General features: G+C 31.0%; 1 protein-coding gene across 1 annotated transcript; it reads right to left on the reverse strand.

Annotated features, from left to right (window-relative positions):
• Window positions 1-1052: 1052 nt before the first annotated feature.
• LOC113869636 (pentatricopeptide repeat-containing protein At4g33990) lies at window positions 1053-7683 on the reverse strand. Its single transcript, XM_027506067.1, has 3 exons — window positions 4758-7683; window positions 2835-2892; window positions 1053-1565 (listed from the first exon to the last, which is right to left on the reverse strand). The coding sequence occupies exon 1, from the start codon at window positions 7564-7566 to the stop codon at window positions 5116-5118; it is 2451 nt and encodes an 816-aa protein (XP_027361868.1). The 5' UTR covers window positions 7567-7683; the 3' UTR covers window positions 1053-1565; window positions 2835-2892; window positions 4758-5115.
• Window positions 7684-13454: the final 5771 nt, after the last annotated feature.

The raw sequence follows: 13454 nt of genomic DNA on the forward strand, positions 1-13454 counted from the left end.
TTTACTCTTCATTAATATTTTATTACCCAATGTTGTTATCTGTTCCTCTTGATTTTTCACTACTCAATCTTAGTTATTCATTTTATATCTACAAATATCAACAGCTCAAAGTTAATTCCACTTTATTTATTGAAAAACATTGTATTTACTTTTTACAAATAAAGGAAGGATGTTAGAATCACCCCTTGTTTTACTATTACAAAATGAAAATAAATGTACTGTAATGTTGCACTTAATCTATGGTAAAAAAAGGTATTATTAAATATTAACGACGGTTAAATTGAACTGCATACAAAATTAACCTGTGTATCTTCAGCAATTGCCACTGCTGCCATCTCTAGTGACTGCCACTGCCACTGCTCTGACAAGTCTGTTTTCCAATAAGTGAACTTTTTTTGTTTTTCTTTTCTTGATGCTTGCTACATGCCTATAAACTTGAATGAGCATCTTAGATCTACGGTTATGATTGTTCTAATATTTTAAAAATTAAAAGATATTTATGTGTTTTTAAAATGGATCGAACTCCCACTATCTATTATATATATTTAATATAATATTAAAGGTTATAATTATTCCAAAGGGCATAAAAATGTCCTTTTAATCTTCAAGGCACCGTAGAAATGACCTTTTTTCTTTATTATTTTCCTCCCCTATTTCATTTCTCCCTTATTTTTTTCTTTCTCTTCTCCGTGACTTAGTTTTCAGTTTCCCTTTTTTTTTCCTTTTTCCCGTCCTGTTCTATTCCTTTTTTTTTTTTTTTCCATTCTGTTTTTCCCTCTCCCATTCAGTGTCACTCCCCCATTTTTTTCATTTTTCCTTATTATTCTGTTTTTCTTGATTCCATTTTTATGTTTTCACTTCCAAGTTTTCTTCCGTCTGTTTTACTGTCATTTTATTCTTTATTTTTTTCTCAAAACCTTTCTTCTTTCTTTGATATGTAGCTAGTTTTTTTTTTATATCACATTCTGCAGTATATTTTTATATACTTTTGTAGATATAATTTCTATATATTATATTATTTTATTATGACCGTCATGCTTTCACATAATCTGCATGGAATTTGCCGTAATTTTATGGCAGGTTTTTGGCTGTCCGCCTTTATTATGTCCTGTCATACATTGTCAAGGTTCTTAAGTAGAATGTCAAGAACCAGTAAATCAAAATGAAACCAACTGAATTAAGAAAAAAGAAGAATGTATCGTAGATGCGTGAATTATGCAATACACAGAGCTTAGCTCCTATTCCATTACTTACAGAAAAATTAAGAAACCAACTTCTCCCACTACCCATCTCTATAAAAAGAAAATCCATGTGGTATAGCTATTTCCTATTGGACTGGCTTCACTAACTCTTGGAGCTTTACATTACCTCCCTCTTCAACTTATGCATTGTCCTCAAGGCTAACATCTAGAAACTGATTTGTAATGATGAATGCCTTTTCCCAAGAAGATTCTTCAACAGGTTTTCTTCGCCACTTAATCAATCAATAAGGGACAACAGTCCCTTTTTCTTCTTTCGTTGGACTGCTAAAATCTGCTCCGGGAGTAACTGCTCAGCCATTGCCACTGCAAAACCAGCAGGTAAGTCAGCAGCTTCATGGTAATTTCCAAATGCATTTTTGAGTAGGAAATATGAAAGACGGGATGCATTTTAGACTTGCAAGAAGTTTCATGATAAGAATTGTGCTCCATCCTCTAAATGGGGAAAGGTCTACCAGTGTAGATCCAAGACCATTAGGCTTTAATGTGTGAGGGGAGAATTATTTTGTAATAGAATCAGGAGTTAGAGACAGATGGGAAAATTTATAATAAGTTAGTTAGTTAGGAAGGGAAGGAACGTGCAAGCTAATTATGTTATATTGAGTGCTGCTTGTATGGAAAGGGTATCTTGGAATCTGAATCGATATGTTGGGGCAGAGAGTTTCTCTCTTGCTGGGGGAGCATTGCTCGCAGAATTCCTTCATTCTTTACCCTTTTCTATTATTTTTTCTTGGTATATTCTTGCTTTGTATGTACCTTTAATATGTATACATATCATTGGTGTTTTCGTTGAGTGACACACCCTTGTTCCCTTATGAGCACATGTATTGATGACACAGAGACTTGATCAAGTTGAGGCCGAACTTGCGGCCATCCGCGAAGCTCTTTCCTCCTATGAGTCCATCACGGACTGATACAGGTACAGTACAACCAATTTATTGATTGCATCATAGACTTGTAGCCTGTTTGGTTCTACATAATTTTAGTTTTAACCCATGTATTTTAATGCTATGCACAGTAGCTTTTGCATTGTAGATGCACATTGATAATATATTCACAGTGTATTCAAACAGACACACTGCTAAAACTAATGTTATTCATATTCAACCGTAAGAAACATTTGGGGGCACCACAACCATGGAGCTCACTAGAAACATCAAAATTGTAAACAAAATTTCCCCCCTTATAACATGCTAAATGAATCCTACAATCCACATATAATTTCAAGGTAACGAGAAACAATAGACTAAACATTCCCAAAAAAACAATTCTCTGATACATGAGATTTCAGTTAAGTCCAAATATTAATTTAATAAATAAGTGGCAAAAAAAAAAAAAGGATCAATATCATAGTATTCAGTAGTGTCAAGTAGTTACACAAATATGAGATAACTATGAAGACAATGTTCAAGATCCTGGAACATTTTAACATAACATAATATATAATTGTAACAAAATCAACTTAAAAGTTCCATTGAACTAGAAGCATTAATTAAAGCATTATTAGGATTAAGAAACATAGATTTCAACCTAAAAAAAAATTAAAAAAAAACTTGCGTTGTGAAAATAGCATACCACAGGAACATCAGAAGCAAAGGTTGCAGCCATCTCCAAAATTTGAATTCCTTTTATTCTGTAGAAAAACAAAATACATGAGATTTCAAGTGAACGAAGAAAAAGAAAAGTACCTAGAAACAAAAAGTGCTTCGCGAATAAGCTACAACACAACACAATGTTGTTGCCCAGAAGTAGGAACTGGGTAATGGAAACAATCACAGCGCGGAAATTAGTTTTAATTTAAAGATTAAAAAAAAAAAAACTGTTAAGAAATTTTAATAATTTCATGGCAGCTAACAAATATCTTTCAATAGCATTTGATACTTCTAGCTATAAAGTCCGCTATCTATACTTTTTGGTAAGAAAATGTATCCATGAACTTTCATTCAACCCAATTAATCCAACATCTATCTCAAATCAATCCATGGCTATAGAAATAAGAAAAAATATCACTTTAATACAATAAAGATAATAATTCAAGAGGAACTACTCATAAAAATCTGAAAACAAAAACTAGAAAGAAGACAAGATCAGACAAAGTTACAAACATCATTAACTTGGTCCAGATTGGGGGGAAATTTGGTGCTTCAAGAACACAATCTTAAAAGAATATGCAAGATAAATGTTTCAAACATACAATAAGTTCACAGTCCTTGCACAGCTGCATGTAAAAAAAAGAAAAAATGCTGGTTGTTATATATTATTTTGCATTTTCTAGAAGTTACCTATGCTCAAAAATATTAAAATTCTTTCATTAACACTTTTAGTCTCTTGTTAGATATTATAAAAAAGTTTTAAAATATGCAAAGAATCTAAGAATTCTATTAAAAATTTTACTGCTACTCTGTTGAAGGCATTGCAAAAAGAAACTGAGTGGAAAAAGTACCAGTGGAACATCACATCTAAGAAACCATTTAATTATGTGCCAGAGACTAACCATGTCATAGCACAGTACATTTCTGCAAGAGACGAGAAAGGAAGGGACTCTAGCAATTGCAAATTTCAATTTAGATCAAGATTCAAACAAAGATGAAACTCTTAGTCATGTGAATATTAAATTTGAGCAGACGCAGTAGAGAGATGAATCTGTCAACACTGGAACTTGTAACTTTGATCAGAGAGAGAGAGTCAATTTGATCTTGCTTGCATGATTATTCTACAGTGAATAATATTAGTTGGCTATGGTTGAGCATGTTGGTTTCTGAGCTTTTGTAAAAAATCTACAGCCACTGTTTGAGCTTGTGACGTTGAATAGGGTTGAGGCTGATTGTATTGAGATTTATGCGAGAGAGAGAGAGAGAGAGAGAAAATATGCCTGGGAAAATCATATTGCTGAAGTGTGGACTGCTGTGGGTGACAATGAGTATTTGTGTTAAACATAAAATTAAATAGATGAATCATGTAAGTTAAGAAGGATATTAAATTTTATAAGGATTGATCCTTCTCATAACAAAGACATGCTTTATAAACTATCATGACTAGTCTAATGGATTGATATTGAACATAAATTGTGTGAATTAGGTCTGAATGTGGGATGATTTCTTTCTTGGATTCCCTATTCCAACCCCACATAATCTGAGTGTCACTACACGTCATTAGGTCTGAATGTGGAATGATTTCTTTCTTGGATTCCCTATTCCAAACCCACCTAATCTGAGTGTCACTACACGTCATTAGGTCTGAATGTTCAATATATTTTTCACATACACTGCTTGATGAAAATGTGAACTGAACAGAATTTTTTTCAAGGGTGAATGCCAAGAATACTTCAAGTCCACACACACGCAAATATGCATTTGTGATTTTTAAAATAACAGAGCATACATCAGAGCATATCATAAACAAGACACAGAGTGCTAATTACACAACTAATAAACAACTATTTACTCAGAAACAAACATGGTATTACATCAAGATGAAAGATCAAGGGAAGTTTGTTACCAAAAACTGAAAAGTGAACCTCACACTGTTCTCACTTCTCAGGAAACTTGAACTTGTTCTAGACCTGATTTGTGCATATCAAAAACCCAATAATAAAAAACAAAACATATCATATTAGATTCAACTAAACAGTGTTTAGAATTTATCCGCAATTACGAAATAAGCATCCTATATTCATGCTAATGGTCAAAGAAATGAGATTGCCAGAGCTCAAACCTTCAAGCTCAGTTGATGTACTCCAACTACTTAGATAAAATTAATTAACAGCAATGACAACCTAATGCCTGGTTTAGGATATCTCAGTAATGAAAGTATTCAATTATGTCCAATCTTTTCAAGCTTCCATAGTTGGTGACTGTCACCAATAATCACCACATGAACAAATCCCATCTTTAAAATGATGAAAACGATTTGAATCCCTCACAACAATATCTCTTTCAGTAATTTTAGATATGTACTTGGTTGCATTATGACAATCACCACAAACACGTAAGTTTTTAAATATCCTAATGGGACTTTTTGGTGGGGTGCTGATAATTCCAAATGCAATGGCCAGTCTCTCGCTATGACTTGTCAAGATCTGCTCTTTCTCATCCTCCTCAACATCTTGTAAGACAAAACTATAGTCTGGAACATAACCAAGGCTCTTCATCTTGGCATTCAAAACCCTTAGTTCCTCATATATCGCTGTACACTGGGGATGTGTTTGGTTTCCAGTATAAAAGACTTCAATTATACTACCCACAGCAACAGAACTCCATCCAGGAGTCTTCCTCAACCCTCTATTTCTGGCCAACGATCTTACTTTAACTACTCCTTCCCATTTTCCAACATTTGCATAGATATTTGACAACAAAACATAATAGCCAACATTCTCTGAATCAACTTCCAACAAGCGATCTGAAGACAGAGTACCCAATTCTACATTTCCATGTATTCTACAAGCAGCAAGAAGAGCACCCCAAATGGATGCATCAGCCCGTACAGGCATATTGCTCACTAAATTGTATGCCTTTTCCAAATACCCAGCTCTCCCAAACAAATCTACCATGCATCCATAATGCTTCAAACTTGGCTTGATCCCATGCTCTTTCTGCATCAGATCAAAGCATCGTTGACCCTCATCGACTAAACCTGAATGGCTACAGGCCGACAACAAAGATACAAATGTAATATCATCAGCCTTTACCCCTTCAGCCAGCATATCCTTGAAAAGTTGCAGAGCTTCCTCTCCATGCCCGTGAATCCCGAGAGAAGATATTATGGCATTCCAAGGAACTGAAGTTTCTCTTGGAATTTCATAGAATAAGGACATTGCATCCTCTAACCTTCCACATTTTCCATACATATCCATCAGGCAAGTAGCCACAAAGACATCCAAGTAGAGACAGTTCTTGATTAGCCTCCCATGAATTTTCATTCCTAGTTGCAAAGCTCCAACATGGGAATATGCTGGGAGAATGCTCACCCAAGTCCCTTGGTTGGGGATTATTGTTTTACACTCTTTCATCATGTTGTAAGCATCAATTGCTTCACTTGCAAGACCATTTTGAGCATAACCTGTGATCAAAGTGTTCCATGAAATTATATCTTTGATAGGAAGCTGTTCAAAAACTGTACGTGCATGATCCATATAACCTAATTTTGCATACATATTCACAAGTGCATTACCAATCACAACATCCTTCTCGAGCCATTCACACCTCATAACAAATCCATGAACCGATTTGCTAATCCTTTGATCACTTAATTGACCAAAAATTGAGGCCAAGCTCACAACTGTCAACAAGTCAGGTCGTATCCCAACAAATTGCATCCCTCTAAAGAATCCAAGCGCAGTAGTTGGATCATTATTCTGCTCGTATGCAGCAATTATAGAATTCCAAGATACTAGATCCCTCACTTTCATGTGATCAAAAACCCCTTGGGCATCTTGTAGCCTACCAAACTTTGAATACATATTAATCAAAGCATTGGAGACAAACACATCAGTTTCCAACCCATGCTTTATCACATACAAATGAATCAACACCCCACTAACAACATCATTGGATTGTGCACAAACAGGTAGTACACTTGACACAGTAACCGTGTCCATCTTCACCCCCTCAACTTTCATACTATTCAAAACATACAATGCCTCAGCGGCATTTCCGTTCTGACAAAACCCTGAAATCATTGCATTCCAAGAACCCACATCTCTAACCGGCATATCAGCAAACAACTTATAGGCATCATCTAAAGCACCAAACCGTGAATATAAATGGATCAACGAAGCAGCCACATATACATCATGCTCGAAACCCATCTTTAAAACCCAGCAATGTATTTTCTTCCCGTCAACTAGATGTACACAGGCTTTCAACACAGGAGGAAAAGTGTAAAAATCAGGTCTTACACCAGACATGGACAACATTTCATTGACACAATCCATAGACTCACGGTATCGACGGCAGCGAACATATGCAGCTACCATTGAGTTCCATGTATAAACATTCTTTCTCTTAATATGGTTAAAAGTAGTGCGTGACAAAGATATGTTCCCAAGAGTTGCATATAAATTAACAAGCTTTGTAAATAAAAGGACATCTTGAGCCTTATCCATCACAAGAAGAAGAGCATGAAGCTGCTTGGTAACATGAATGTTGGTGCAGAAATGGAATAGAGCATTGAAATCAGCAAGTTTGTTAATGTTTTCACAGTCATGTAATATCTGTTGTTGTAGAGAACCTGTGGTTGCCGACAAAGATCGGAGAAGACATCGTTGCAATGTCAAAACCTTGGAAATTGGGTTGATAAGAGAAAGCATAGAACACTGCTAGGAGGGTGCAAAAGCTTAGATAGATCCTGCAAAGCCAAGAAGAAACACAGAAGATATAATTATAGGAAAATACTTGGTGCCTTAGCCATGGACAATAAACGAGTAAAATTTAGATAGTTCTCTGCTACATGTTTTCTTGCAATTACTTCTAATTTGGTATCTTTTTTCTATATTTTTAACTTTTTAAAAATTTAATTTTACATAATGGTTATTGCTATATAAAAGAAAGGAGTATGTGAGAGTAAATTATTTTTCAAAAAATAGACCTTAACACCAGGGATGATTCTATATGCTCCAAGTTATTTTTAGAGATTCAATTATAAATTTTTTAATATTATATCTATGGTTAATAATTTTTCGAGTAGAGTTTGGTAGAAGCAACCCTTTAACCAACTAATCTCATATTTTTTTAATATATTTTAATAAAATTGTATTATTTATCAATTATTTCACATGACTCATACCTACATAGAATGATAGCTTATAAAGTATACAACGTTAAAACAAAAAGTATATCAACCATAGTTTCTAAGATTAAGGATGATAAAATGAGTTAGCTTGTCCTATTTTTCTATATTATATTTTAAATTTGTTCAAAAAGTGGGTTAGGTTTAACTAGTTTGTTATTTCTACATGTTTGTGATAAAAGTTTAGTAGTTTGCATAATTTTGAAATTTGATCAATTTCCGATAGTGTAGGATCTCAAAAATCAAACTCATTTTTGGGTTTATGGACTAGAAAGCCAGTAACTTTTAGTGGATGATGTGATAGGATTTGGATGAGTGATAAAAAGCCAGTGACTTGTGGTGCAAGGATCAGAATGAAGAGAAGGGAAGATGGGGTGTGGGAGCAATTAACAATTACACTCAATATAAAACCATTGTCATGAGCCAAATGTGCATCAAATGTGTATTTGATTGAACTCAATTTAACTAACCAAATTCTTGTTCAACATGATGAAATCAAAAGATAACCTCACCACAATAGCTAAAGCTACCCAATATTTTATTAGTACGTTATCTCATCTTTTTTTTCACTCAACCTACTATGTTTGGATGAGATAATTAAAAAAATTTTAAAATAATATAATTAAAAAAATTAAAAAATTATAAAAAATTTACATTACATCATTTACATTTTAAATATTTTAAAATATTTTGTTCAAAGAAAATAATTTAATTTTTTTATTTCAAATATTTTTGTTTGAATAAAGTAATTAAATTACTTACATTCTTAAAAAAATTATCACTATATTTGATAAAATTAATTAAAAAAAATATAATATAAATTATTAAATTAACTATAAACTAAAAAATATAAAATAGTGCAGAAACAAATGAAAAAATCAATTTCAAATGTTTTTTTTTTATGATTTAGAAATCTTTGATTTTACTCTATTAAAAATTTCTACTAAAATTCTAAAAAAATTTAATTCTTTAAAATTCAATATTCAAATAATAAATTTTAACCCATAGTATTATAAATTCTTTCAAAATAATAAATTACTCACTTGAAATATATCATCTCAGCACACTCTTAATGATTTAAATAGAAGTTGATTTCATTCTCCGTTTTCCGTACCATCCTCATCAAATTTGAGTGGTGTTAGGTATCATTAGGATGGTAGTTAAAATTGTAATTTTACATATAAGATCCTAGGATTTTATGATTTTCTCGTACCTTAACAATCTTGATAATTTTTTTATTATGTGAACTCATTTTTTTTTAAAAAAAAAACCAACAAATTTAACCTAGTTTTGGTTAACCCATTAAACTAAAGACTTTAACTTAATTACTTTGGCACTTTCTTCATTTTTTTTTTCTTTTATGCACAATGGTGGATGAGAGGTTATAGCAAACAACAACAAAATTGTCATAAAATTATGGTAAATGTCAAGGTAGCTTATGGAGAAGCATAATAGTCATAATAAAATTATATATAACGAAACAATGTAATATATAGAAAAATACAACATGTCAACTTTCTTGGACTATATTGAAAATGATGTCTTCTCTAGAGAAAACGGTAAAAAAGGAGAGGAGGGAGAAGTTAGCTAAAGAGAAGAAGGAGAATAATTTGCCTAATTAGGGTAAAATTTTAAAAATTACCAAAGTAAAAATTTTAAAACATTTTCCTTGTTTAGCATAAAACTTTACATGTGGTATAAGTGTTGTCTAGCTAAGTGTCGATATTTATTTTACTTTTATTTTTTAAAAATAAGTATCATCCATAAAATTGACAACACTTTAGTTGACTGACACATCTCTTACACAAAAATTGATTAAAAATATTTAAATTTATTAAAAATGCACCAACAACATAAGGTTAATGATAACATATGACAAGATTTAAAAATATCAAGTGTGTTAAATACGACTCTAGTATCTACATTGTTAGGGATGATACACACATACACACAATTCATAGATATAATCTTAAAATTTAAATATTCACAACTGATTAACTATATTTATGAATTTGAATATGCATATCGTGTGATAATCGTATAGTATGGAGTTGATAAATTCATAGCTCGCCATATACACTAAAGGTATGAATATTTCACTACTAGAAAAGCGCTGACAATAGACGGATATTGTAAACAGATTTTTTATCTGTCTATAATACAGACGAATTTGTGATTTTTTTTTAAAATTTTTTGAAAAATTCATCTGTAAATCAGTCTGTATTACAGATGAATAATATTCGTCTATAGTTTTCCCGCCATTTGGTGAGAAATAATATAGATAGGAATTACAAACGAATTTTTTTGTGTGTAATTTGAAAAAGGGAGGGCAATTTGAAGCGAGAGTTAGAGACAGATTTTTTCGTCTGTAAATATTGCCCTTTTTAACTGACTTTTCATGTGGCAATTTTTTGGAAGAAGTAAATTGATTATGATACTCTTTTGGAAGATGATCACGCCGATTATTAGTGATATATAATATTATTTTATTTTTTATATTATTTTTCTAGATGTTTACTTCTTCCTTTGTAATGAAATTTTAATTTTACATTTTATAAATAACTTTTAATTATAAATATATAATCTTGTAGTTTTTATTATGTTTATAAATTGTGATAATTAGGAACACTAAGAAATAATTATGTTTATTAAAAAATGAAACAATTTTTTTTGAAATTTCATAAATGAATTACAGACGGATTTTTCGTTTGTAATACAGATGAATTTTTCTATCTGTAATACAAGCAGATTTTTTCGTCTATAAATTACAGACATATTTTTTCGTCTGTAAATACAGATGGATTTTACGGACTGTAGTCATCTATAAATCTGTCTGTAATGCTAAAATTCATCTGTAATAGTGAAAAAAATCTGTCTATATTTTCAGGTTTTCTAGTAGTGATTTGGAGATTAGTTGTGTCACTCATGTTTTCAAATTTGTGAGTGACACCAGCCTGATTGTGTGATGCAATAATTTGGGATGATACAACATATTTCTCATGCTCCATATTAGCCTAACCAATAATATGACATTACTTGTAGAGGGAAGACTGGTGAGAATTGGTCCTCCAAGTTCAGGGGTACAGTGGAGCTTTGGAATAAAAGATTAGATTGGGTTATAAGTAATGACGCACAAATTGGTTTGTTAAGTTCAAACTCAAAATGTAAGTGGTGGTACATTACTCATACTAGACAGTGGATGAGTGGAAATGCAACTGTGTTTGCATTGCTTGTAACTAATTATTAAAATTGTACATTTAATAGTTTGTTTGATTAATTGTAATTTATGATATGTTGTTCTATTGCAAGGAAATGCTTATGAGAGGGCATATTATTTGTGTAGTGATAGTAAAGACTCATTTTCATTTGAGGAGATGAAAGAGTTATGTGAAACTATGTTATCACTGTACAATGAGTAGGAACAAATCTTGGAGCCTTCCTCGTCATTTGAGCCACTTATTCAAAGTGGACGTACAATTAATCTAAAGATTGACATTGGTCACTTGTGCAACGTAGGGAAGGAAAATGTTTACAACATTAGCAAACAGAACTTTAGATATATTATAAATCGAGTATTTATATGCCTTTTAGTAATTTTTTATATTATAACTTGTTTTTAATTGTTCATTGTAGCCACAAATTTTTCACTTCTCTCTTTGCCCGAATGCAAAGATAGTGTTTATTATGTCCCTCCATAACTCCTCTTTCACCCTGCCAAAGGCATTCATGGTTCTTATTTTCATTTATCACAATTCACTTCATAGCTTCTTGCATCTTCATTTAACGTTGATGAAAAAGATAAATTTTTTAAAATTATAAAAAATATGAAAATAATTTATTAAAATAAGATATATCATATTTATTAATATAAGATTTTATATTTCAATTTTAAAATCAAATATAAATTAAGATTGATTAAAATTATAATTATATTAAAATTCATGGTATTTAAAAATGAAAAATTTGATACATTTATTAAGATTTAAAATTTAAGTCAAATTAAAAATGAATAAATTTAGAAAATATTATTTAAAAAATGAAATTTAATTCTTAGAATATTCTATTTAAAAAAATAAAAAATGAAATATATATTAATTTTTTTAAAAAAATAAAAATAAAAATTATATATATATATATATATATATATATATATATATATATATATCATCATCATGTGTGGAACCTACCTGACTACCTGTTGACATGACCATGGTTCAAATAAAATTAATTATCTATAAAATATTATAACTTCTTTTTTTTATAATTAGTAGATATAAATTTGACGGCAGATCTCTATTGCAGAGACTGGACCACTAAAGGTTTAGGAAAGATCCAAGTCCTCATTAGATGTTGGCACTCCGGAGCCCTAGCTGAAGTGTATTAATTTTTCTCTTCTGATGTATCATTATAGTTATTAAAATGACACTAATCTAGTTAGATTGATAAGTGGTCAAGTTATTGGTTTAAAAATTAATTTATAAAATCAACAAAGTATAAAATGGATCAAATTGACAAAAGTTTTGATCAAAATCAGTTAAAATCCTATAAAAACTAGTGTAAAAATTGGTTCAAAACTGACCAAATTTTTTACTCCAGAAAAAATTTGCAATCCATGAAATGTACATAATTCATTTAAATAAATAAGTAAAAAAATATATAAACATGGGTACATGAGGCTTGACATGAATTAAATTTTAATGTAAATAAATTAAAGAAATTATTTGCACAAATATGTTGTTTATTTTTTAATAAAAGATAAGAAGATTTCTAAAATATTTAATAATTTGAAAACGTTTATAAAATGTAAAATGATCTAAATAATGATGAATCCAAGTGTTATTAGGAAGGCCAGAATGTCATAAAAGATATTATCACACAATGGCTATTTTTAGTTAGTAAGAATAAACTGAGAGGTAAAAGAGGAAAAAATTATTTACAAAGAGGAGGTAAGTGGGAATATTCCAAATAATACAAAACAAATGCCTCAATAGAACATATTTTTTTAATAATAATCTTCCCTTGATCTTCAAAATATTATTCTGATCTTATATCTCTACAATGGGAAACAATATTTGCATGATTTTTGAGAATCGCAAATTATTGAAGAACTTTCCTTGAACCATCGACCTCTCATATACTGAGGAATCTTGCTTTCTTATGTTTAACCTTTTGAGTTTTCCTAATTTTCCCTTCCCTTCATAATGCAAAATTTGTCTTTAAATACTAATTCTCATTTGCATAAGTCTTGTGAGGGACCTTCATTTTGCTATTCATCCTTTCAAGCAATCACCATATTCCTCTAATCATGTCTTTTCGTTGGTATTGTTTTACATGTCTTTTTCTTTTGGTCTGTTTAGAAGTAGAGTTAACTCATGCTCATCAACACCACCACCATCACCATAATCATCA

This window comes from Abrus precatorius, unplaced genomic scaffold (genome assembly GCF_003935025.1).
Source record: "Abrus precatorius isolate BTA unplaced genomic scaffold, Abrus_2018 Scaffold6, whole genome shotgun sequence".
Classification (NCBI taxonomy): domain Eukaryota; kingdom Viridiplantae; phylum Streptophyta; class Magnoliopsida; order Fabales; family Fabaceae; genus Abrus; species Abrus precatorius.